At 45.6% G+C, this 26,727-nt stretch overlaps 2 protein-coding genes across 2 annotated transcripts in view; one reads left to right on the forward strand and one right to left on the reverse strand.

Annotated features, from left to right (window-relative positions):
• Positions 1–26,727, forward strand: part of LRIG1 (leucine rich repeats and immunoglobulin like domains 1) — a 93,491-nt gene that overhangs the window by 60,510 nt on the left and 6,254 nt on the right. Inside the window, exons 4-15 of the mRNA XM_032698791.1 lie at positions 665–802; positions 1,821–1,964; positions 4,198–4,341; positions 5,183–5,326; positions 9,374–9,517; positions 13,324–13,404; positions 18,321–18,392; positions 19,662–19,733; positions 21,663–21,826; positions 23,802–24,122; positions 24,815–25,096; positions 25,616–26,035. Coding sequence (XP_032554682.1) covers positions 665–802; positions 1,821–1,964; positions 4,198–4,341; positions 5,183–5,326; positions 9,374–9,517; positions 13,324–13,404; positions 18,321–18,392; positions 19,662–19,733; positions 21,663–21,826; positions 23,802–24,122; positions 24,815–25,096; positions 25,616–26,035 — 2,126 coding nt within the window. The remainder of the gene's footprint in view (positions 1–664; positions 803–1,820; positions 1,965–4,197; positions 4,342–5,182; positions 5,327–9,373; positions 9,518–13,323; positions 13,405–18,320; positions 18,393–19,661; positions 19,734–21,662; positions 21,827–23,801; positions 24,123–24,814; positions 25,097–25,615; positions 26,036–26,727) is intronic.
• The window catches only part of SLC25A26 (solute carrier family 25 member 26), a 96,779-nt gene continuing 93,493 nt past the window's right edge, over positions 23,442–26,727 (reverse strand). The window contains exon 11 of the transcript XR_004359007.1: positions 23,442–23,453. The gene's annotated coding sequence lies outside the window, so the exon portion shown is untranslated. The remainder of the gene's footprint in view (positions 23,454–26,727) is intronic.

Genomic DNA, 26,727 nt, shown 5'->3' on the forward strand with positions numbered 1-26,727 from the left:
GACACTGCAGAGTTGTCTTCATGGTACAGTGGGACAAAAGTAGCAAAAGATGAGGAAACACTTGCAAGAATGTTTGCAAATCCTGTTACAGTATTTCTATGTGTTACAAATCATTGTAACATAGTGCAAAAGTGGGAATTTTCAGAAGAATCCTTAGGAATTAAGGATGTTTCACATTACAACGTTTTGCAACTTTTGTTGAGATTGTATTTACTTCTCTGCTTCCTTCTCTGTAAGTCCCATCCTCTGTGAATAACATTGGCAGCATTCCTTGCCTGCGGGATTAAAATCCAGCCATGTAGTCCTTACGTGTAACAAATCCGTTTTGGAAGTGCAGGCCTGTAGAAGAACGAGCCCAGATGACTGGAAGAAGAACTGATGAGTGGAGTCAATAGTTCTGCAAAGGGGAAAAGTGTTATGCCGTAGCAGAAAAAGTGTTCTAAAGCCTGCAGATGCCTGTGAGCTGGTCTCTGGCCAGAGGAGCAGCGTGGGGATTAGGGAATGTCTCTCTGGGATGGGTTTCTCCTCCAACAGCTGTTGAAGAAGCACCATAACCGAGTGTACGAACTCAGGGCCAGCCTGGGGACCTGCAGCAGCCTCGAGTGTTCTTTCTGTTTTTCTAAGAGAACTAAATAGTTTCTGTTTCTCCTCCTGACTTTTTCAGGCATCACAACAGGATCCGCAGCATTGAACCAAGTCAACTGCAGCCCTACGTTACCCTGGAAACGTTGGACCTGAGTTTCAATGACATCACGGAAATCCGAAACGGCTGCTTTCCACAGGGACTTCACATAAAGGAGCTGTGAGTTTTTCTTGTTGGGAACAGCTTTTGTTGAGTTACCCCAGCAGAGGAAAGGGCCTCAAACCTTTAAAAAAAAGGAGAAGTAATGAATATAAGAAGTATAGGATTATTTGTCAGGATTTTAAGTGCAAAGGAGAAGTAAAAGGCAGCACACTGTCCCTACTACCATGTTATTTTTTGAATGCTGTCTTTTTGACTTCTGATGTATCTCTAAAGAATGCAGATTATTACAGCGTTGCAGAGGAAAGGTATCCTGCGTCCTTCAAATGTGGATGGATGTCTTTACATCTGCAAACCACCTACAAGCCAGCAGAACCGTTCATGTCTCTTCCTCTGTGGGAAGTCTGTATGCTCTTTCCCAGATCAGCCCATGTGCATCTGGAAGACTGGAGGGAGAACAACTATTTTGTCATTAAAGTGGCTACTGAAAGAACAGAAATGTCTCGTTAGTTATTAGAAGAAAGCTGGGGATTAAGTGGAGTAACACTCTCCCTATAGAGATGTTTGACTATTCAGAGAAACATAAAATAATCTGTATTTTAGGTACCTTTGAAGCAGTGCAGGCAAATAACCTGCCTGCATTAAAGTTTACACTTAAGTTTCTGGTGCTGGTTGTAAGAGGGTACTGGAGAGTGGTGGTGTGACTTATGTTTGCCTGTTGTCCTGTAAAAACAACCTCTCTGGTTAAGACTGGGATCCAAGTAAGAAAGAGCCCTGGGACACATACTGAGGGGAAAATAGGGAATGAATAGAATCATCCTACACTGGAATATTCTCCAGTTTTTGGCTTCCACTCCTGATTGCCTTGCTCTAAAGTAGGAGGGTATCAAGGAGCTCTTGGGAAGTGCCCAGGGATTCTCCACATTCATCACAGGCTCTGTGCTCTTTGTGCAGCCAGAAATCCAACTGGTTTGAAGCCATTGCTGTAATTTCACCAGCCTGTCTCGAGACCAACTAAATGCTGATAAAAGGAGATTTCTGACAGAACTGTTCATTTTTGTGCTGTGATTTATTGCAGCTACCTGGGGAGCAACAGAATCAGCACCCTGGAGCCTGGTGCTTTTGATAGTCTGTCACGGTCCCTGCTAACACTTCGTCTGAGTAAAAACAGGATCACTCAGCTTCCTGTCAAGGCGTTCAGGCTACCCAGGCTAATACAACTGTGAGTAGAAATGTCCACTTTAATTAAGCTCAGTCTCACTTTATGGAGACAAAATGTCCCTGAGGATATACACACCAAATGTCACCCTTCCTCACCTACTATCTATAAAATGTAGAATACACTATGCAGCAGTCCCCTACCAGCACCTACTAAAATATGTTGGGAGAAGGTCCTTCTTGTCTTGTAACTGTTGGCTTTTCAGGCCACTTTTTGGATCAACTGGGAAGGGAGGGATGCTGCAGCAGACATCAGCATCTTGTGCACTTGGCAGAGTGAGACAAATCCATTCCCTTGCAAGCTGCTGATGTCTGTGGTGCAAGAGAGGTTTGGAAGACGTTTCTATTGCAAGTGACAGAGCTCAGATACCATGTTAGTTTTTCAAGACCACACAGGTATCTTTATGTGGCAATAAAAATGCAATCAGGAAAGGTTGTTAAACTGTGCAGTGATATTTGGGAGAGAAAATAGCACTCGAGGTGAGTTAACACACACGTCGTTGTCCTGCTTGCGTGGGGACACACAGACATCTGCAGCTATAAACGTGCTCTGTGTGTAAAAAAGTAGCACTAATTGTTTAGCTTTTCCCTTCTGCTGCTGTTGGAGAAATGTGCCCAGCCTGAGGCTTGTTGCAATCTTTCCATCAAATTTGATAGGCAAAAGGTCAACCTCTGTCTGTTAACATAAAATCCACACAAGCTGTTGGAACTCACACCTCTAAATGGCAGGGAAAGATCCTTAAGCCGTGGTGTGCCCAAGGAATGTGTGTGCATTTGTGCTTGCATGCATGCAGGATTTATAGCAAGTCTGGGGTTGAACGGGGTGACATAACAGCAGATGCGTCTTAAAAGTCTGTTGCCTCTCCTTTGGAAGTTACTGTCCATTGAGTGAGAGCTTGTAATCCCCTGTGTTCGACTGCATTATGTGCAAAACTGTAATAGAAACAATTCACTCTGTTTAGGAACACAGTTTGCACTGAAAGTTGGAGTAATTGGTACTCTTAATGACAGCCTCACAGCTGGTTGTTTAACCCTGTGGATAAACATGAATGAATTGCAAGTTATACAGATGGATGTGTTGTAGAATTTGTGTACTTTTTCTGGCAAAGCCTATTTCACTAATAGCCCAGGAAGTGCAGTACGACAAGGGACTTTAGGCCTGCAAAATCTTAATTGCTTAGTTGACTTTAATTACACTCAACTTGAGTGCAAGTTCAACGTTGTTTTTTTTAGACAGTTGAAAAGTAAGCTAAAAGTTTCTATGGCTTCCTCATCTTTTCCAAAACAAGTTCTGATGTTGTAACTTCCACCATTTTCCTCAACACAAACACTGACTGGGGAACTACCCTTAGGTTAGTCTTGTATGTGTGGGAAAGTATCCATTTTAAAAGCTTTCACTTCAGCTTTAGTGCATTGGGTTGAGGTTTTCCACTGACTTTATGTAATTGGCTTTTCACCTGGTATGTCTGAGTCAAGCAAACTGTAAGACTTTGATATAGACTGGTAAAGTGTACTGTGATTGTGTTCATATTGCTATTCAGAAAAAAAGATAGTCCCAGAATTTAGGAATTCTTCCCTACCTAGGGAAAAGGAAAAGAAATTTAGCGAACCAAGTTGCAGAACTTTGTATACACAAAATACTAACACTGCCTTGTTATTGGAAACAACTTGTTTCACTCTTTATTAGTTTCTTATAGTAGAAAAAAAAAATGTGAAATTTGTCAGGGGAACTGAAAGCTTTCCTTTCAAACTTGGCCATAAAGTTTCCTCTTGAGCCCACAGCTCTTGGGGCACCTCACCTGCATTTTTAGAGCACATTTTTACTGGGCAATTACGAGTCCTGTAAAAACAATGGGTTGTAAGGGGAATAATGCTGATGTTTGGCTGCAGCGGTTCAAATGGTGTCTGCGCTTGAGGCAAGACGAAGTGTGAAAATTGATGAAAAGGATCAATGGCTTAAAAGAAATGCAGAGAAAGGAGGGATGAAGAGGAATTGCTGCAGTCTGTTATTCCTCTATAGTGGAAGTCTATCCCAGGGCGAGTTTATTTAAGCAATCACACCCAGCTGACTTCCCTGGATAGATCTGGAATTGAAAGTTTCCGGTGCATTTCTGCTGTCTCCCGGGAACGGTTGACAGAGGAGTTGTTGGCATTGCTGTCCCCATTGTGTGCTGCACAGATGACTTCGTGAGAAAGGACTGGGGTTTAATAAACTTGTATGGCCTTGGTGATTTTAGGGAGCTGAACCGGAATCGCATCCGCCTGATTGAAGGCCTGACGTTCCAGGGACTGGACAGCTTGGAAGTCCTGAAACTCCAGCGCAACAACATCAGCAAATTGACTGATGGAGCTTTCTGGGGTCTAGCCAAGATGCAAGTTCTGTAAGTTTGCGAGAGGGGTTCTTTTCCCTTAAACAGACAGGACTTTACCTGCTTTCATGTCCTTCTCTGCATTTTAGCGAGGACTCCCCAGAGACCCATGAGCACCTGTGCCAGTCCTCGTGCTTCCTCCTGTCCTGCATGCCCAGAGCTTTGCCATGCTGCAGCAGTTTCTGTTTAGTTGACCCACAGTTTAATAAAGCTCATTGCTTTACCAGGTGTTCAGTCAAAAAAATCCTGTTGCTTGTGAGTTTTCCTTTGAAAGTTTGACGATTTGAACATTCTGTATGATCTCAATTGATCTTTGAATAAAAACTTGTCTGGTTTCTGCAAATTTGTTTTCGCTGACACGTGGGAACTCTTGTGTTGCAGACATGATTATTCCACCTCATGGCATACCTAGAAACCAAACTGCCTTATCTTGGTGATGCTTTCTTTCCGTACCAGGGAACAAATTGATTAGTCATTGCAGAGAAATGCCTGAAGCTTCCAACATGCTTGGCTTTCAGGTGTGTTTGCAAGGTCACAAGGCAGCATGTTTCTGGATGCTGCTGTCACACAACTGACACTCTGCAAATACAAACTTGATTGGGATGCTTTGAACCCAGTTTACTTGCAGTGGAGCTTATGTCTGCAGTCACAGCTCCTTCTGGGCATTTCCTTTGTGTTGTCCTTGAATTTCCTTCTATCTTTCATGTGACAAGAAGTGCCCACACATGCATGTATCCACATGGGTGTGTAGAAAGCAGTGTAGGAATGGCTAAAATTCCAGTTCTTGTCAGAAATTCTCCAGCATTTGACCAGTGCTGCTTATCTGTCAATTCCTTCTGATTTTTCTCCACAGCCACCTGGAGTATAACAGCCTGACAGAAGTAAACAGTGGTTCTCTCTATGGCCTGTCCTCTCTGCACCAGCTTCACCTCAGTAACAACTCCATATCCCGCATCAACCCCGATGGCTGGAGCTTCTGCCAGAAGCTGCATGAGCTGTAAGTTGGTTTCTGTTGTGTTGTGTAATGTTGGCATGAAAGAGGAGTAAGGAATTTTCCCAATCACGAGGCTTACAGCTCCCACTGTATCAACCTGTAGAAATGCAGGAGCTGCAGCCTCCTAAGTGATGCCCTTGTTATTTATGATGTTATGACCTTCAGAACACCTGATTAAAATATGTTTACACAAGAAACAAAGACTAGAACCCACTAAAAGTACACAGTGCCAAAAGACCTGGAGAGTTTGTGAGCTGTGGCTTGCCAATGCTTTTAGCTAGAGAGTTACAAGACATGTAACTTGCCATATAATGACTGTACAGCCTGGAGGAAGCTTTGCTCTATCCTATGTATTTACAAAGAACAATCGTGTTTTTAACCAGCAGAGATTTGGCCCTTTAAAGGCAGTTCTCCTGTTTACACTTTACCCCTTCCTGTAGGGTTCAGTTGTTGAAAAGTAAATACATTGGCTTTGCTCTCCTGAGGTTTCCAGCTGTGAATACAGCATGTTTGATAAATGAAAGAAAGCCTTGCTGCTGAGGACAGCCCCACAAGGGTGTCTTTTGGGCTTGTGGCACTGCTTAATGCCTTTTTGAAGAGGCACACATGGACTTGCAGTATTTACAGAAGTAGCTGTCATCCCCTCGGTGGGACTGTGGAAAGATTCACTTTTTTCTCTGGAGAGCTTGACACATGTGGTTAGTGGGACTGTAATTCATTCTGCTCGGTGCTCAGAAATGTTAAACATTGTTAGGGATTCTCCTGTCCACCGCAGAGCACGGTAAAGCAGCTTCCTGCTGCCAGAGGCCTCGCTCTGGACTCATATGAGAGGTTGGTGTCTGCCCACCCAGCTGTGAGCCCCTAGACTTCTGGGCTGTGGATTCAGAGATAGGTGGACACGACACGTGTAATTCCTTTAAGTTCAGAATTAACATATTAGCCCTGTGATCAGCTATTTAATCCAAATTATTCATTCGGATGTGGATTATTTTGGAGGGTGCAAGGAAATACTTTATTTTCAGTTTTAGTTAAATACATTTGTGACTGTTTAATTACCTGATTTTTCAAGTTGCTGTGAAACTGCCCATGCCTAAAGGGCTAATGTCAGAACTCTTTTAGGGAAAGCTATGCTTGTCTTTTCTGCCTGCAAGCCCCCAAGGTTTAGACTGGAGGTTGCATGCCATGCTGACTCCTTTTTTTGTCAGTTATGGATTGGGATCTCATCCAACCAGCAGTGCTAATGGTGAGCTCCCCTGGCTTAGGGGCCATCCTCTGCAGTAACTGCAGAAACCCAGTGCAGGACTCCCTTGTGCTGGTGCAGGATGGGGTAGATTTGGAAATGTGAGGTGGTGGGAGCCATTGGGGTGTGCTCGGCCTGACAAACAGGATTGTGCTGGAGTGTGAGACCAGAGATGACAGTGACTGAGATGTGAAAGGCGATTATGTGGGTGTTAGCACACATCCCTGCAAAATATTACAAGCTCTTGCAGGTGTTGCCTTAAGGGCAAGGCTGCTGCAGGGAGCCATCAGATCTCCTCACTGAAACTCCCACAGCCGGAGTATTTGTAGAGTATTTGCAGGAGAGGTCTGCTCTGGAATTGAAGGGTGAGGAAAGGAAGCCGTGGATACATCCAGACTGACTCGTGCACTTCATTAAATGTGAACGTTTTGTTCCTGATTGAAAGATCCTTGCTTGTCTCCACTATTGCTAAATCTACTGGGTTTCAGAAAACACTGTGTGTGGTTGTACAGGGAATGAATTTCAATTCTAAGGAAGGAGTTGGTCATCTGAAGAAGAAGTTGTCTCTCGTTCAGTTGCTAGGACAAAATGTGACCCCAAGGCTCTGGTCTGATGTAAAAGCTAACAAGGAAAGAAAGCTCTTGCCTTGTTATGAGCATGAGAAAGGGCTGATTGTGCTCACCAGTCAGGTGCTAGAACACCAGCATCATGGAAAAACCCACAGTGGGAGCATAGGATTTCACCAGAGGTAAATGATGACTTGGCTGCTGGGTCTTTCCTTTCACTTTTTACCTGTAGTTTGGTCAATGGGAATGAAGTGTGTCAGATGTACCTAGTCCAGAACGGGCTGGCAGCAGGACACTGCTGCACAGCAGGACACTGCTGAGGAGGGAAACCTGCTGTTTTGCAAATTGGCCTGTTCCATGGGAGGAAGCAGAGCCCTGGAATGCTGAAGAAGCCATTGCCAGGTGCGATAGCTCCTGAAACCTTCCACGTGGTTGCACCGTTGGGGGAGTCTCTAAGTACTGCTCTGTCTGTCCATCTTGAGGTGACAGCACAATTGCCAGAGAGAACGTGCCTTCACCAGTTGTGGCAGGAGCTCTTCTGTGTAGAATCAAAAGGAACTATTTATTTTCTCAACCAGGTTTAGGATTGCTTTTGAACACTTTTTTTTTTTTTTTTGCAGCCAAATTCTTTAATCGCAGGTGAGGACATAATTTTGACCAGGTGCCAGTTCTTCATAACTAACACTACAACTTCTTTAGGAATGAAAGTATGTTGTCCCATACCTTCAAACTCATTAATCTTTGCTGAACTTTTTCAGAGCTTGCCCACTCACACAGCAGCTAAAAGATAGACAACACTTTTGCCAAGTAAATGACACTCTCAGGGCTTTAGAGTATGTGTCTGTTTTGACTTAGGTTTTGGCTTTGCAGTGAGTTTCATGCAAGCCCTAGACACATTTTTAAGCAAACTCATTAACAGGCAGTACTAGAAGAGGAATTTGGAGGTTTGGAACTCAGTGAGGTTTTTTTTTTTTGTTGTCTGTACAGTGAAGGATTTCAGTGCTTTTTCAAAGCTGCATAACTCCACTCTTTGAAAAGTTGAGCAGCCCAAAACATCATATTCTTTGAAGTGACATGTGGTCCCAGGTCTCTAAAGTATTTCCAAAAATCCAATGCCTGCTGCTATCTTGAGAGGTCCCTCATTTGCAATCCAAGCTGGCCTTCCACAGCAGCAACACTGTGGCTTTACTGCTGCATAGAAGGTGGTTGCACAGTGTGAGAGGTGACTGCAGTGGCTTGTAGCTTCCCATGGCCTGCCCTTGATGTCAGATCTCCAAAGCCTCATCTGCACCTTGCTGGGAGAGAAAAGCAGCTTTCTTCCTACCAGCTTCCAAACTGTGACGGGAGTAGCGCTTAAAAAAAATCTCCCAAACCAGAGATAATACAGGCAAAGGGGAAGAGATAGCTGGAAAACTAGGAAAAAACCACCAACCCTCCAACATGAGCATCTTGTAAGTGGAGAGGATTTCAAGCAGACTGTGTGCTCCTTGACAAAGGGGAGCGGGAGGGAAGGCGGCTGGTTTACAGCAGATCTCTCCTTCCTGTGCATGAAAGGAAGCTTTCAATTGCCTGGTGGTGAAATGCTCTTGGATCTGGGCTGGGGTGGAGGCACCCACACCCAGACGCCTGGGGCTCACTGGGCACCAGTGCAGAATGATAAGACACATCCTGAGTACAGAAGTCTGGACCCTGCCAAGAGCGCGTGTGAACTTCAAAATGCGTGTGTTTGACGTCTCTCTGCACCTCTGAGGGCGCAGGGAAGGAGGGACTGCTTTTTCCTGTAGGCCTCGGAGAGAATCCAAATGGGAGTGAGAATTAAACACAACCATCTGAGTGTTTCCTGTACCTGTGGGGACTGAGAGGACGGTGCTCCCAGACCCTCACCCAGCCATACAGGAGCAGGAGTAGCTCATCCATGTTGTAGCTGACTCCGTGTGTCTGTGTGTGTTGGCTTGTTGCTCTCAGTCACATCCAGGGGAGCCTCTCTCTGTAGCCCACACAGAAGACTTTCCCATGGCTGGGTACCAACTGTCTCTTGCTCCCCTAAGTCATCTAGGCTTCCCCACAGGTGTCCTGTAGGATATTTACAGGCTGCAGTCTTATTTCCTAATCCAGCTGTTATGTATCCACCCAGTACATCACCTCCTACAAGCTGGTTGTGGGAGGCAGGCACTGGTTGGCACAGAGGAGTTTGGAAAATACCAGATGGATTGACAAGGGCTGTTGTGGTTTTTTTTTCCTCAGAATACTCTCCTACAACAACCTGACCAGGCTGGATGAGGGAAGCTTGGCAGACCTTGGGGGACTGCACGTGCTGCGGCTGAGCCACAATTCCATCAACCACATTGCAGAAGGTGCTTTCAAGGGACTCAAAAACCTCCGTGTCCTGTAAGTTGCTCCCATCTTTTGCCAACTAACACCCATCTTCCCTCCACAGTTGTGTTCTGCTTTGCAGGTGCTTTGGGTGCCCGTGTCCTCAGTGTCAAACTCCCCTACACACTGTTCCATTGTCTTCTGTGTTTGCTGCGTTATTCAACTTCAGTAAACTTGTATTTTTTGTTTACGAGTGTTTAGGAGAATTGCAGTCAGACAGCTCAGTGTTGTGTAGGGTGTTTTCAGAGTAGAGAGCTCTGGAGTAAAATTATGGGAACATAGGACAGGATCCTGAATCTAGCCCAGATGACCAAAAATCCCTGAGGTCTCATTCATGCAGCTAATAGCAGAATTTCTCTTGCTATCATGTTGACTTTAACTGAAATTCTTACAAAATGTTAGTTTCTGTTGGGTCATTGTGCACTCAGTACAGCACTGAAAACTTGAATATCCGCTTAAATGTGCTATCGAGCACATTTGTTGCTTTTTTTTTTAATTGAATATTAAATATAAAATTAAGGGCTAAGATGCTGTTAAGTAAAAAACAGTGGCAAAACAAAGAAATTAAGGGGTTGAGCTTGGGATCTTACTATTCCAGAAGTGTAACAACACATGAAGCTTCACCCAGTCTTTGATCCAATCTTAGGAATAAGAAGCTGCTGCAGGTACCATGAGAATAACCAGGAGTCTTTCTCTTTAATGCCGAATTTGGTTCATTTGTGTCATGAATTGCTCTGTGCTCTGATTTTCATGGTAAACTCTGAAAAACGAACAAGTTACCATCCTGTCAAAGGAAAAGTTTTACATGCTCTCATACTGAATTGCAGAGTGATCCATCCAGCAATGGCTGTGGCCATTTAACACAAACTTTTAAAGTAACTGACACAACATAATACATGGAAATGTGACACTGGAAATGAGCTTGCTAATCCAAATAGCATTTTCTAAGATTGTAGGACTAGCAGAGCACGTTAGACAGATCAGTGTGAACCTCCTCTGGGATCCCAGGTCTAGCATTGTCCCACTGTGCACTGTTAACCCAGGAGCTGTGTTAGATTGAACTGCATCTGGGCTTGTCTTATGAACATCAGTGGATGGGGAATCCTGCTCTAATTGTCCATTCCTGAAGCTGTGTTGTCTCTGTCTCCTTGTTGGTACCTGCAGGGCTGCTGGCTGCTCTCCTCTGTCTGGGAGCTGCAGGCTCAGCACCTTCATCTGGCACATCGCAAAGTTCTCACAGTCCACATTACAGCACCAGCCACACTCCCAGGCTGGTTGGGTTCACAACACTGATTTAATTCTTCCTTAAAAGAAAAAAACACACTTTGATACTTTTATTCCTCTTCAGAAGCCCGTTGTGGCCCAAGTCATTAAAAGGAAATGGGAACAGAGAGATCTTCCGTCTTTACAGTACTTTTTTGCATCTTACTCTTTCCTTTATTGAAAGTTCATAGTGAAGGGAGTGACTGGAAAGTGAGTTTGGGTTTTGTTTGCTTTTTTTAAACTTAAGCCAAAGCCTTTCAGCCACTGGGCATTCAGAAAGGGACCTCTCTGAGGCAGCTGTCAAGACCGGAACTAAAGGTTTCCAAAGAAAAATGAAGGGGAAGGGGAGCTGGTAGTTCTCTTTGCTCTGCAGTGAATGTGGAGCCTCTTTTATGTCCCGGGCAGAGGGGGGAGGCGGAGAGGGAGTGTGTGAGCGAGCTCTAATTTAATAAAGAGAAAGGCCTATTGGGTCCTGCACCTGGTGAAAAAGAGCCGAGCATGCTTTAATTATGGGCTATTGTTGGGGAGCCTTTGGTGGGTGTGAAACTGCTGAAATGTGGAGCTATTCAAATAGAGGTCAGGCCCTGAGACCTCGGAGCACAATGATTAACAAGGCTGCGAGCATTCAAGCTCAGCCAGCCAGAAAGAATAGGAAATTGGCAACAGGGGCTGGGAGAGGAGTTGGAATACAAAGAGAGCTGGGCCAAAATACCCCACTCTTTTTTTTCTCCCTCTCTCTATTTTCACTCATTTGTTAAAAAGGTTTTTATTCCTTCTTTCTAACACTAAACCTTTGAGTTGCCTTTGGATGAACAAGCAATACCATTTTCTTTCCCTTTTTCAAGAAAACACAATGTGTGGCAGTCAATTAATAAAAGTGTGTGTCAGGGCTCCTACAGGCTGTTCCCACTTGTCTGTCTCTGCCATGGGAAAGGGTTTGCAGCTCCAAAGACCAGTAGCCCGTGGTGAAACTGAAGAGGAGAAATGTCTGAGAAGGGATTTTCCCTTACAAAACAAACAGAACAGTGGACACTGGCTTGGCAACCATAGGGAAGACATAGAAACTCAGCTCCAGGAGGATGTATTTGCTCCTGTCCCACTTGAATAGAGCTGGAAATGCCATCACATCAAAGCATCTCTCCTGGACTTGTCCCTTGTGCCACCACAGTATTATGTGCTCTCACACCCCACAGGGATGCTGAGATTTTATCCACCCACAGATCACCCTGACATCCACAGTGCTGCTGGCTAAGGCCAGGGTTCCCTAGGGACAGGAGATTCAGGTCTCAGGCTGAAGCCAGCTGAGAAGCAGGAACTGTGGCTTTTGGCCATCTCCCTTCACGTCTTTAGTTTTTGCACCAAAGCCGAGAAAGGAGCAAAGACTGCAGCCAGCTGAGGTACTGGGAGCAAAAACCTCAGCTCCATCTCAGCTGAGGAGAAACATGCCCTTCCTAAAACTGTTCTTTTCTTTTTTAAATTTATTTTCCCTTCTTGTGAGTTACTGTGTATTGGTGCTGCAGAGCCCAGAAGCTGCACTGGGTGAAGTGTTGCAAAATGCAGGGCGATTGTTTTTTCTTTTTTGGTCTTAATATTTTTTTATCTGGAAATGTTCTGATAATAATCTTCAAAAGGTGCAAAAGGAGTACCTGAGGGTTCGGGGGTTATCTGGGTAGTGAAGTTTGCTTTGGTGTTGGGTTTTGCCAGGTTTTAAATAAGAATGATGTAACAAAACCAACAAAGCCTATTTGGTTTTTCTTTCTTTTTACTTAACGCTAGAAATGATGAATTTCTGTCTGTGTTGCTGGGTATTCATTGCTAGCTGGAATTAAAGCTAGGAGGGAAGGATTTTTAAACAGACTGTTTAAACAGCTTTTGTGGATCTCTGTGTTTGTTCTCTGTGCTTGTTTTTCTCCAGAGCTCTTTGACTCTTGTAATTGATGGTCAATTTGAAAGCCAGAAGAAGCTAACTCTGAAAAAGGAATTCTTACTTGTTTTGTTGTTTTGGTTTTTTTAAAATGTGGTTATGCAGAGAGTTAGGCTGGTATAGAGATGCTGGTGCTTTCCTTTGTTGAGCTTTCAAGTTCATTGCCAGAAAAAATGCAGCTTTGTAGCAAATACACCAAATCATCTTGCTAAGATGCAGCTATAGACAAATATGTGTATGCACCGGGATAGCCAAAGTGTAGCGTTTAAGGACAACTGTTTATTTCAGTTTAGTTTCTACACTTTATTTTCATTTTCCTCCTTCTGTTTTGATGCACAAATCTAGGAAAGGACTGAAGCTGCTTGTAAAGAGTATCTATCTGCTCCTGTTGCTGCCCCAGAGGGTTTCAGCTAGGAATAAGCCAGGAGTATTTTTGGAATGAACCATCCCAGAATGGGTCAGTGCAGGAGAAGAGAATAGTAATGCTTTGCTGCAGGACTCTGCATTTTCTGATAACCACCAGGAGAAAATGGGAAGCTCTCATGTGGCATTCTCCAATTTTCTCCCATTTGTTTGTAACAATGATACTGGGACTAAGATGCTGATTCCAGACTTTCTCTTGTCCTCTCCCCAGGGAACTGGACCACAACGACATCTCAGGCACAATAGAAGATACCAATGGAGCCTTCACAGGCCTGGAAAACCTGAACAAGCTGTGAGTATCCCTGGGTTTGAATTCTGCAAATTCAAAAGGGGTGAGTCTGTCCCCTCTGATGCAGCCTTTCCTCCCTTTGGAACAAGATAATCAACAGAAAATCTGAGATGTGATAGTTTTGCAGGCTCACTGCAAGAGTGCAAATGACATTTGAGGTACGAGGCAATTATTTCCTTTTAAAGTGGTGAACAGACGGTGCCACATACTGTAGTTCAGAGACATAGGAGAGAGAAGTTTAAGTTGTTTCATTTGTAAAATTCAGCACAACTGTTCCTCACTTCTAAAAGCAAACAAACAACAAAAAGGACCCCTTGCAATCTTCAACCAGGCACTGATTGATGCAGCAAATAACAATAAACAGAAGAGAAAAATCACCCCACTTCCTGTTACAACAGAGGATTGAAACAGGATTCGTTTCTGTGGGATACTCTGTCTGAGAGTGATCTTTTGGGCTTGCTTCCATGTGCAGCGACAATAAAAGGCACCATGGGGCACAGGCTCTTGAAGAGATAAAAAGAAACCCAAGGCAAGCATGCGCCTTGCAAATGTTTATGGCTCGCTTGGCCTTCGCAGGGATTTTCACATTTCTCAGTGCAAGTTCCTATTCCATTTGAAATGGGCCATATAAATCAACCCTGTCAGAGCAGCCTCTGATGGCTTGTGACAAATCAAGAGTCTCTAATCATTACCTCTTGCCTTTGTTGAAGTTCTCAGCACCCCCCATCCCGCTGTCTCTGATGCTGGGATGGCACAGCCAGAGGTGCAGTAAAAGTACCTCGATGGATAGCAGATGGCTGGAATGAATCCTGGCAGGCGGGATATTGTCATGCTCTCATTAGAGGCTCCTCAGGGAGTGGAACGAGCCATGGCAGGATTTGTGGGGATGTAATGCTTAGAGAAGGAGAATTTGAAATCACAGAGGTGGCATTTGATCGTTGCTGAGGGGAGTCACTGGGTCCAGGGAGAGGGAAACCAAGTTGTAGCTGCAAGTAAAGTAAGGCAGAGGGCAGAGGAGGATTTAAGGATGGGGGGGAGCCAGGCAGGGAAGTAGAAGTAGTGTGTGGGATAGAGAGGCCAGTAGGAATTGCTGTGCACATGGAGTCGGGAAATCTTCCCACAAGTTGCTACAAAAAAGCAGATGTGGTGGGTGGAAGAGTCCTTGGCTGCTTGAGTGAAGTTTTTGGTTTGACTGAGGAAACCAGTGAAACCATGTGAGCAGTTCGAAGGGTAACGGGGGCAGAGACTTTGTCTACTGGAATTTGCAGGCTGCAGGGATTGTGAGTCTGCAGGCTGCAGGGATTGCTGCTTTGACAAGGGAGGAGAAGGTGGAGGAAAGGCATGGAGAGAGAGAGAGCGAGAGCTGTCCTGGTGGGACATCCACTGTAGGGCATCTCTCCAACATGGCTACTGGCATGGGAGCAAAAGTAGTGGTCCCATGTGATTGGGATATGTTAGAATTGCTGGATGCAGCAGATAACAGGAGAGAGATGAAAAAGCCAGAGGAGACAGCATTGACGGAAAGAGTTCAGCAAAAGGATTCACTCAGCAACCAGGAACAGTGAGCCCTGATGAGCTGTGGGGGTCAGGCAGAGGCCAGGAGGTACAGCAGGGAGCGGGAGGAGGAAGGAAGGGAGCAGGGGCAGCCTGTGGGGTTGTGTGTTGGGAGCTCTGGGCAGAGGAGCTATCACTCCCCTGTGAAGTAGCTGTGGCCTGATCGGATGTTTGTCATCTGGCACAAGGAGCCCCATCAAAAGATGGCTGGTTTGGGCTGCCAGTAGCAAAGGATGCAGTGGGGGCTTGTGCAAAACTAAGGAAGTTGGGTTTGCATCTTTCTTTGCATTGCTGACCTATGTCTTTCATTGCACATGGACCTGGGCCAGCTCTGAGTGTGGCTGAACACAGGGAAGGACATGTGCAGGGAAGTTTAGGGGGGGATTGCAGTACATTTCATAGCTTGCAAGAGCACTTGAGCTGGTTTTGGGCAGGCAGGAATGGTTTGAGTACCTAGCAGAACAAGCCTACTGTGGGACAGACAGCTTGCTGGGATCACTCACTGTCATCCAGAGCGTAAGGCTAGAAAAGCCCTCAGAATATGAGATTATTTTATTTCTTGAGGCATTTTGAGGATACTTGGGAGTGGCCACTTTTAAAAGGATCTCCTCAGAACTGTTTTAGCTCATCAGCACATAAATCTCGAACTGGTGATTTATAAGGCTGAAGTGAGTATCAGGATTTTTTCCTAAAAAAAAGATCAGCCTTTACAGCAAACATTTCACTGTGTGATTTAGGACCTGTGTTTAAACCGTCAGCCGGCTTTAAATGCATTAGCATACAAAAAATAAATGGGCACTTCAGAGGAGACCTTCCAATGAATTAATAATCACCTCAGCTCTGTGGAGATTGCCTTAAAAGCCGTTCCCCTTTGATGTGGCACAGATTAGCCTCTGAAAGGATTTAGCACAGAGAGGGTTGTTCGCTGACATGAAGGTGTTAAACAGAGATGGGGAGGCCAGTCACTTTAGCCTTCTCTGAATTATATATGAAGCTCTCCAGGATGGAGAGCACAGGCCTAAATTAAAATGTTGTTTCAAGAACGGGAATTGAGAAGCACTGAAGCATAAAAAGCGTCGATGGAATCACTGGGGAACAAACGAGGTTCCTAATTACTCAAGCTGCTAAATGTAACCGGTTTTTTGATGGCTCACTCAGCGACTGAGATCTTCCTGCAGGTGTACAACTGGCAGGAGGAGAAAATACTGCTTTCTAATGAATTGCGTGCCTGGCATGTAATTACACTTGAGCAATCACGGGGAGAGCTGTGCCCGGCTCTGCCGGTGGAGGAGCGCTCAGGGATGGCTATGGGCTGGCTAATTGTGAGCTGCATCCAGCTGCCTTCACATTCCAGCCTGCCACAGCCCTTTGAAGGGGGCTGCTGGGTTCAAACCATTTCGGATTTGGACAAGTGCAGAGCTGAACTTCGCAAGGTGTAACTGAGTTTCAGGAGTTCCCCGAGGCCTGGCTTTGTTACGTGTGTTATGTATTTCTCACGTGCAGCCATAAATTTGTGTGCACCTACACAAGTGCACAATACATTGTGTATTCCTATCCCCAGATCTTTGCCAGATAGGTAAACAGATATCATCAGTATCTCCAATTTTCAAAATCCAAAATCTACTATAAACAATCAGTAGAAATCTCCAATTATCAAACCCGAGATCAACTTAATTTTTTCAACAACAGATGCCCATAGAATCATTAAGGCTGGAAAGGTGATCAAGTCCATCTGTCAGCCCAGCACCACCACCATGGTCACCATTAAACCACATCCTCAAGTGCAATATCCACGTGTTTGTAGAACACTTTAGGGATGATGACTCTGCCACTTCCCTGGACAGTCTGTTCCAATGCTTTATAACCCCTTCTGTGAATAATTTTTTCCTAATATCTAATCTAAACATTCCCTGGCACAACTTGAGGCCAATTCCTCTTATCCTTTTTACCCTTATCATGTCCTCATAACACCCTTATTTAGGAATAGGGCTCCAAAAATCAGTGGATGGAAAAATAGATGCAGCCATATGACCAACATTTGCATATAGTAAATTATTTACTATATTAATCCTTCTAATGGATTTTTCAAAGTCTTCATTAATGCAACATCCCTTTTACCAAGGATGGTGCACATGATTGCACACGTCTTTTGGTGCTGGGGGTATTTCATCCAGAGCAAACAGCCACGTGCACTTGGATGCAATGGAGAGGACCTCTGATAACCTCGGGTTTGGTGCTCCAACAAGGAGCTCAGTAAAGCTCACTGTAGATGTTTAGAATGATTCCATCAATAAAGTAGGTTGCAGATAGGTCATACCTTATATTGAAGGAAAACCTTGAAGGAAAAGTCAAAATCTAAGGCAGCACTAGATGTGCCAGTTTTTTACCTGAGGTGAGGACTTGTATTGGACACCATATGATGCAGATGGTGATAAAAGATGCACCTGGAGGATAAACCTTAGAGTGAGCTTGGGGAAGGAAAGCAGTTCCTAATTAATGACAGTGATTGATGTTTTATTAAAACAGGTGAGGAGACTGTCCATTTGGTACAAACCCTGCCCCTGACCTATCGCCACTGGTCAATATTTATAGAGAACTGTTACTTTGGAGGTGGCAGCTGGGCTGGGATCTCTCCAGCTGGCTGTTGCCACTGATAGTCCCTCTCGTGCTGCTGCTGATTCGGAGGAATGCTCTCTGGTCACAGAGGCAAGCAAGCACGTTCCTCGGCTCTGGACATTACCTCTTCTACTTTTTGCCCCTTGAAATTACCACTTGGCTATGGTTTGTTGCATTATATTATTTTGCAGTTGCATTTGTAATGAGCCAAGGAAGGAAGCAGCAGTCCCTACAGTCAGCTGCTGTGTAAATGTGCAGTCAAGGGCCAGCTCTCAGTCCTGTGTGCAAAAGGTCCTTCAGGCCAAGCAGTGAATAAATCACCACTCTTTTCCTGTCTGAGAAGTAGTTCGAAATGAAAAGTGTTTCAGGGAGAGACCAATATCTTGTTAAACTGTCATTGCACTTAATCCTGTCCTCAGTCAGCCTGCAAAGAATAGAGGGGACCTTCTGTTACTCAGCAAGCTGGTTTCCAAGCGCGGGAGCAAACCTGCCTTTTTACGTGATATGGCACATTCCCTTCTGCGCTGTCATCACTATTAAATTCAAATACAGATAAAAGGATTTAATTTCAGGGGCAGGAAAGTGAGTGTGCTCCAGCCCTCTTAATCTCTGTGCAGTTCAGATTTCGTGGGACTTGCACTGAGCGCCTATATCAGATAAAGCCACACTAATTGTGTTCCTTCTTTTTGTGCCTCCCTTCTCCCCGTTTTCTTTCTGTTTATCTGGCACTGGATGTTTGGAAACTACAGAACTCTGTTTGGAAACAAGATCAAGTCGGTGGCCAAGAAAGCGTTCTCAGGATTGGAGGCCCTGGAGCACCTGTGAGTAACCCACCATGCCTCAGAGCTTGGGAAGGGGGGTCTGCCAAAAGTAGCTGCTTGAGAGATCTGCTAGCAATTTAATAGTGTCTTTGTAAACTGAGAAGCCAGTCCATTTGTGGGGGCCACCTGCTTCCTTCTCATTATAAGTCCGCCTCAACTTTGGCCTTTTTTTGTGCCAGGAACAAAGTTATAGAACATATGGCAAATCTGCATGCTCTTTAATTTTTTGATTTGTTCTTGGATAAGTATCGCCTTGACTTGCACATTGCTGCTTTGCAGGCTGTTACCAATGAAAATAGACTGTTTCAGATGTAGTACTCTCTCCTCCTGCCTTGCCCCAACTTCCTTCTAAATTCAGGCTCTGGCAGTGATGCATGTTGCAGATGACTGCTGACAATCCAGGCACTGAACACCTCCATTCAGCACAACCGCCTTAGAGCCACTTGCAACAAGCACATTTTGGCTGCCTCTGTGATTTTTTCCTGTATCCCAAGGCTGATGACTCCAGCAGAGATTCATGAATAACCTCCTTTCTGGATTAAGACAGTTAAAGTATATGTGGCTGTGCTCTACATGTTTTATTGGCTGTTGAGTGTATGAAATGCTGTGGCCATCGAGAGCACACTGAAGGGTTGGAGCTGCCTGACTGGGGCTACATTCCCAAATAAAGGTGCCCTTAATGATCTACTGAGATTTTCCTCTTCAAGCAGTGATTGTCTGCCCTGCATGTCACTTAGTAAACTTCAGCCCTAAATCTGACACTGTGCTTTTTCAAAGAGCAAATGAATCTTTTATTTAGCAATAGTTATGAGTGAAGCTTTTAAGAATCCCTTCTTTTGGAAACATTGTGATTTTTATTTTCAAAGTCAACAGTATTCTCTCTAAGTCCCTTTCAAATAACTCCTCAGATGTTGCTCAGTGCAAGTATTTACTTTCCTTATGTTTGCTGAAGGTCCAACTTGGGTATGACATTCCTGACTATCTTTGGTTATCGAGGGGGCTGAGGAATTTCTGAGCTTTGGATGATGGAGGTAACTGAGACTGAGAAAGCATAGTGAGAAGATGGGGTAGGGAATGGCTTAGTGATTTATTCCTGTAATCTTTATTGACTGACTTGTTCAGGAATACTTAATCAAAATCAAGGTGTTTTGAGGAACATTTCTATGAGCTGCAAGTGCATATGGCCTTAAGAAGCAGCTACCAAATCAACTGCTACTGTCCCAGTCATAGCATCCCTTTTGTTCACGTTGCCTGTGGTTGTGCCTGCAGGAACCTGGGGGACAATGCCATCCGCTCCATCCAAGCCGACGCCTTTGCCAAGATGAAGAGCCTGCGTCAGCTGTAAGTGATTGCCCTGCACACCCCACTCAGGGGGCAGGGACCCTCCTTGCCCTGGACGTGAGCAGTAGCACGGGTGTTGTCTGCAGTTCCACTCATTTATTTCCCCCTCCCCTCTGTCCTCCTCTGAGGGGTATTTTTACACATGAGTAGCTGTCACGGGAACATCTTGCATTTAATAGTGAGTGAAATTAGATCATTGGGACAGGTTCTTCCAGCAGCTTTGCATCTGTGCAATTATTCCTGTCTGCTCAGGAAGTCCAACCCTGGTCCTGTTAGCCAACTATCCTCCTCATGCTGCCACAGATTTAATTCCCAGTGGCTCATCTGCTCCCTTGCCGTGCCTGTGTTTAGGGTTCACACACACAGGACTGATATTTCAGTGATAAGCACCATTTGAACTGCATCCACTTGTCATCCAGCCTTCTGGTGTAAAAATACGGATGTGTTATCAGAGATGCTGCTTGTGCTCCAGGCTGGGGCTCTGCACTGTTATCAGATACTGTTTCCAGTCTTGCCTGGTTTCCTTTTCTCCTCTTCTGCATAAATATTTAATCCACTGTCAGTGCATTGCTACACTCTGGAGTAGTGCAGTGTCTGTGGAACACAAAATCACTTATTTGGTATTTGGTCAGGTACAGGTTCTTCTTCCTGACATTGGAAATGAGAATCAGATGGTCACTGTTAACAGTGACATTTAATACCAATGACTGGGAATGAGTAAGATAAACGTCGCATGTCTGTTGTGTATTTAACCACCTTATCTTTTGCACTGGCTCTTGGAACAAAATTGAGGTGAAAGATTGATCTTATTAGGGAAGAATTAGTGAGATCCCAGATACTGTGAAGGAATGTTTATACCGTGGAGAAGTTCAGATAGAGGACATATACATGCAGAATGCATTATGCTGAAGGGTCTCTGTGACCTGTCCCAACTAGCCAGTAGGATTTATCCCATAATGCCACAATTTGGCCCAGAATATTAAAAAAAACACATTAATCCTGAGGCTCCCATTTTCTTTGCTCCTTTTTTCACAGCTCTTTTCCTAACAGAAGGTGCTAAGTTACTGTTAGGATCATAGAATCATAGAATTCTGCAGTGGTTTGGTTTGGAAGGGACCTTAAAAATCATCTAGTTCCAAGCCCCTGCCATGGGTGGTGGTGGTGGTGTTTGGAACTCAGGATTTCTCAGCATCTCAGGGTGGTGAGAAATGTTTTTATGTTTTGCTTTCCAAACTAGTGACTGTTTCTTTGGGTAATACCTTTGGTCACTCCTCTTCCACTGCTTCTGTTAATCAGTAAACACAACTCCAGCTACACCTCTTATCCCTGGTGATGCCAGTGTGTGAATGTGCACCTTATGGAAGGCAGGGCCTCTCCACTTACTGCCCTAGGGTTGGCCACAGAGGGAACTCAAGGCCTTACAGTGGGAGTTGGGCATCCTCTCACTGTTCAGCAGTTAAGTCCTGAATTTGTTTCCACCAAAGATACTCAAACCACAGAGGCAGAGGAGGAATGTGTGTGGTAATGAGAGATGAGAGAGGGCAGGACAGGCTGTACTGTTGGCTTTTGCCTCTATTGCATCTCTCCATTGTAGATGATCTGCCTCAGCTTGTATCCCTTAAGCCAGGGATGGCATTGCTTATCTGTTCCTGGGGATAACTCTGGAAGGTGGTTAATAAATACAAGGTGCTAGAGAGTGTCACTGTAGTACAGGAGTGGGTTGCTCTATGTGGAGATAAAATGCTGTTTAAATGTGTCATGTATTTAACATCTTTAGTGCCTCGAGGACATTCCTGCAGGCCTTTTTTCCCTTCCACCCATGCTGGGGGGGCGGGAGGAATGTGTCTGACATGAAAGGGCTGTGAGCCTTCCAGCCTTCTCTCCGTGTAGGACTCACAGCAGGCTGGTGTTGGTTTTGTTTCCCTGCAGCCACATTAACAGCGACAGCTTCCTCTGCGACTGCCAGCTGAAGTGGCTGCCCCAGTGGTTAGTGGAGAAGGAGCTGCAGTCCTTTGTGGTGGCCACCTGTGCCCATCCTGAGTCACTGAAAAGCAAGAGCATTTTTGCCATCCTGCCAGAAAGTTTTGTGTGTGGTAAGTCTCGCCTGCGTGTTTTGAGGTTGTATGAAGGGTAGGACTCACTTGGGAAACATTTTCTTTTGACTACCAGCATGTTATTACGAGAGGGTTTCTGTTTTGTTTTGTTATTCAGTGGGATCAAAGGAAGCCCAAGCCTGCATTTTAAAAATTTGTCATTGGCTACAATTTATTTCCCACCAAAACCACACAGTGCATTGCTTGAATCGAGTGTGTTCCTTGCAGGGCTCCCTGAGTGTTAAATCAAAAGGGACTAATGCCTGTTCCACTTCCAGATGGGACTGCACAGGGACTTGCTCAGTCCTCTCAGTTTGATACTATCAAGACTGCAGCTGTAATTTTTTCCTCTCTGCAGTGTTCTGACCTGCTTCGTGGCTTTGTGTTCTTCACGTATCTTTTCTCCCTCTTGGAAATAGAAAAGAGTTAAAAAGCAGAGGAGAATCTCCATCACAGCTGATTTTTTGGACCAGTAAGGCCCACCCAAATACTGCAGTTGACTCTGCACCTGAGCTGTGGTTGCAAAGCAGCTTTACTTAATATCCAGCACACAAACATCTGCTACCTCTCTCATAAAGAAATTTAAATGATCAGAGGAGGCCAAATTGATGCTGCTCATGCACCCAGCTTTTGGGGAAAAGAAAGGCCTGGTTTGGGAGCCAAACTTTGTGCACTGCAGCCAACCAGTGTGGATCCTGGGTGGAGCTGCAAATGGGTGTTTGAAGGAAAAATGAGCTTTAGCAAACACTGTTTAACTAAGCTGAATGCATGACTTGCATTGAACACTGAGTGGACACTTTGTTCCAGCTGTGGTCCCAAGTCCCTCCTGATGCCCCAGTGGCAGGACTCTGCCTAGGTGGCCTCTGTCTGAGCAGGCTGGGAGGCTTGCTGTGCTCATCTGGAAAAAGAGATCTTGAAGGCTCCATCCCCACAGCAACATCACAAAGCAAAGACAGCTTTGCTTCCCAGTGCCTGCCAAGTCCTCCAGGCACTAGTATACTCCTGGTTCCAGAGGCCTGGCTGTTTAATTAAACCTTAGTCAAATATTAAATTACACCATTTGTAGAAATCTAATAAATGAATCTGCTTGGACCCTTGCTAAAACCAACAGTCTTCAGGGTACAGAGAGAGTGTGTGAAGCTTTCCACCCCAGGCAGGTGACAGAGGCAAATACAGCTGCTTTGACAGCACAGGCTGTGCAGAGTCATAGAATCCTTCAGGTTGGAAAAGACCTGCAAGATCATTGAGTCCAACTGTCAACCTACTAGTGCCAAGCCCACCTCTAAACCACATCCCTGAGTGCCACATCTACATCTCTTTTAAATACCTCCAGGGGTGGTGACTCTACCATTTTCCTGGGCAGCCTGTTCTGGTGCTTGACAACCCTTTTGGTGAAGAAATTTTTCCTATTAGCTAATATAAGCCTCCCCTGGCACAAGTTGAGGCAATTTCCTCTTGTCCTGTTCCTTTTTACCTGGGGGGAAGAGACCAATTCCCACCTCACTACAACCTCTTGTGGGCATTTTTCCCTAGAGGTGGCATTTGCAGCCCTCTGAGTGCCCTCCTGCTCTCTCGTCCTGCTTCACACTAATGCAAACCTGGAGGTGAAGTTGTAAGTTCAGTCGTGCTCTTCATGCATGGGTAGTACAAGGAAGGATATTTTCTGTAGACCACAGTGTCTTTCTCAGGTTCAGCTACGTTGGTGAAGGAGCTGGGCATTTTGTAGGTCTCTGACAGCCCACTGGTGACAGAAGGACCCAGAGGAACAACAGTCCCACCTAAACCAGCCCCTCAGTGGAGTTGTGCACTACAGAGCCAGCCTTGATGCTGCAGTGCATGTACAACAGTGGATATAAAAGCAGATGTGCAATAATAACTTCCACTTATGCACTGTTCAGTTTCTCATTGCATCTCTTGGCTTGCTGAAGTCTTCCCTCATAGTCCAGCACTAACCACTCCTGCTGTTTTCCCTCAGATGATTTCCCCAAGCCACAGATCATCATCCAGCCCGAGACCACAGTGGCAGTCCTTGGGAAGGACATCAGGTTCACCTGCCTGGCCGCCAGCAGCAGCAGCTCCCCCATGATGTTTGCCTGGAAGAAAGACAACGAGATGCTGCACAACGCCGAGATCGAGAACTTTGCCCACGTGCGGGCGAAGGACGGGGAGGTGATGGAGTGCACCACCATCCTGCACCTCCGGCACGTCACCTTCGCGCACGAGGGGCGGTACCAGTGCATCATCACCAACCACTTCGGCTCCACCTACTCCAACAAGGCCCGGCTCACTGTTAATGGTGAGTGGGAAGCTGCTTTCTCATTCCTTTTCTCGGCCTGAGCTGGTACACGGTACAATTCCTTGGGACTCATTTCTGGCGGGTGGTTACTCCCGAGGGTCCATTCCTGATGGTGAGGAGCTCTTAACCTCTTCACAGCAGCTGCCTGTAGCTCAGTGGATGGTGAGAATTGCCCTGTGAGGAGCACACGGCAGGTTTGGGATGACTGCCACTCAGCCAAGCACTTCAGCACATTCTTAACAGCTTTAGCTGCATCTCTTTGGCTGTTCAGGTAGAGTCTTTGCCCAGTAAAATGACCCAATGAAAATGAAAATAGCCAACGAAAATGAAAATACAAAACCAGGAATATACAAATATACAAAAAATACAAATACCAGGAAGAGGGATGTCGTGATTGGAAGTTCTCTGTAGGAAAGATAATAGCTTTTTCTTTCCAGGATAATCACCGAAGAAAATGAGTTTTGATCCCAGCTCTATTGATCTGAGCAGGGCTGGTCATGGACTCTGCAGACAGGTGTATTCTCTAGAAACACAGAGTTAGTCCTCAGCAGTTCAGAGATATCCTGCAGAAGCACAATGCCCATGGGTAATTGTCACATTAATCCTCGCTGGAAAGGGAAACAGAACCGCAGAAGATGGTGTTTTCCCCGTGGGATTGCTCATCCCTTTTCTTTTGTTTTCCTTTATGTCAGTGTTGCCCTCGTTTATCAAAACTCCCCACGACATCACGAGCCGGACGGGGACGACGGCGCGTCTGGAGTGCGCGGCGGAGGGACACCCCACGCCGCAGATCGCCTGGCAGAAGGACGGCGGCACCGACTTCCCCGCGGCCCGGGAGCGCCGCATGCACGTCATGCCCGACGACGACGTCTTCTTCATCACGGACGTGAAGATCGAGGACATGGGTGTCTACAGCTGCACGGCACAGAACTCTGCGGGCTCCGTGCTCGCCAACGCCACCCTGACCGTCCTGGGTAAGCCCGGAGCCCAAGTGGCCTGGAAGTGGGAGCTGGGAGGGATGGCTGCTCAAGTGCTCTGCCAGTTGCAGATACAGAAAAGAGACACAGTCCGTGCTCTGTCTTGTTTCATTCTTTTACACTCTAGTTAACTAACGAAATTATTAAGAGAAGGAGCAATAAAGTCACATTTCCTCTTGTGCTGAGGGAGCCCCTCCAACCAGCCTGTTTGCTGTTTGCAAAATCCTTCAAAAGGAAATCACCCTCCATCTCTCTTGTCCTACGAAATAATTTACGTCAGCTGTTGACCCTTGTCCTCAGGGGTTCCTTTTTGGGAAGACTAACACCAACTGGTTATGGGAAATGAGGCCTCAGTTGTGGTTGTTGGATCTGTCGTGGTTTGCAGCTGCCATGCTTCTGGGCACATGCCTGCCTCATGCATTGCTGTGTCTGCAGGAACATCAGGAATGTTCAGTGCTGTCTAATCTGTTGTTACACTGTCCCCAAGAACTAATTTCCGTGTTTGTTCTCCTGCAGAGACACCATCCTTGGTTCATCCCTTGGAAGATCATGTGGTGTCCGTGGGTGAGACCGTGGCTCTCCAGTGCAAAGCCACGGGGAGCCCCCCGCCCCGCATCACCTGGCTGAAAGGTGACCAGCCCCTGGTCGTGACAGAAAGGCACCACTTCACCTCTGGCAACCAGTTGCTGATTGTTAGGAATGTCGTCTTGGAGGATGCTGGGAAGTACACCTGTGAGATGTCCAACACCCTGGGGACGGAGCGCGCGCACAGCCACGTGAGCATCCTGCAGTCCCTGGGCTGCAGGAAGGACCGGACCACGGTGGGGATCATCACCATCGCTGTGGTGTGCAGCATCGTGCTCACCTCCCTGGTCTGGGTCTGCATCATCTACCAAACCAGGAAGAAGAGTGAAGAATACAGCGTCACCAACACAGGTAGCTCCAGTCTCCTGCTGAGGCTTCCTCTGACCTTTCATGCTGTCAAATGTCCTGCTGAGGGTGAATCACCTGTCAGGGAGCCACACAACCACACTGGAGCAGCAGTTGTCTTATGTCCGTGGTTCTCTTGGCACACAGAGCTGGAACCAGCTTTCACTTGCTGCTGAAGCATGTTCAGAGCTGCATTTCTCCCCTTGGCTTCCCCTTCAGGAAGGTCTTTTCCACTTGGCAGTAGTTCCAGCCATTGCTTTGCTACTTTGATTTTCCATGACCATAAATGATAACTCTTGAGACAGTCTGGATTATGTCCATGATGCTGAGAACTGTCTTACTTCTTGGGAATTTGTATTTTCAAAGACTTCAATTTCAAAACTTGAAAAATTAGATTTTGAAGCTGGAATCCCTTTTTCCATGTTGACTGTAAGAGCTATTGTAGCCCTGCTGATGTGGGATATCTGTTACTTTTTAAGGGAAGAAGTAGTATTTATTTCTTCCTCCTGATATGCAGAAGGGATAATTTGGTGCTGAAATAATGTGTTGCAGTGGCAATAAAGTCTCCTGCTCTCAATATTATGCAGCCTCTGAACAGAAGTATTGAAGAACCAGCCTAAGACTTTCCCACCCTGCTGGGATTTGCAGCCTTCCTATATTATGCTTAGCTTTATATAGAGTATAACAGGATTTTAAAG

The sequence above is a fragment of the Chiroxiphia lanceolata genome, chromosome 11, assembly GCF_009829145.1.
Source record: "Chiroxiphia lanceolata isolate bChiLan1 chromosome 11, bChiLan1.pri, whole genome shotgun sequence".
NCBI classification, from domain to species: domain Eukaryota; kingdom Metazoa; phylum Chordata; class Aves; order Passeriformes; family Pipridae; genus Chiroxiphia; species Chiroxiphia lanceolata.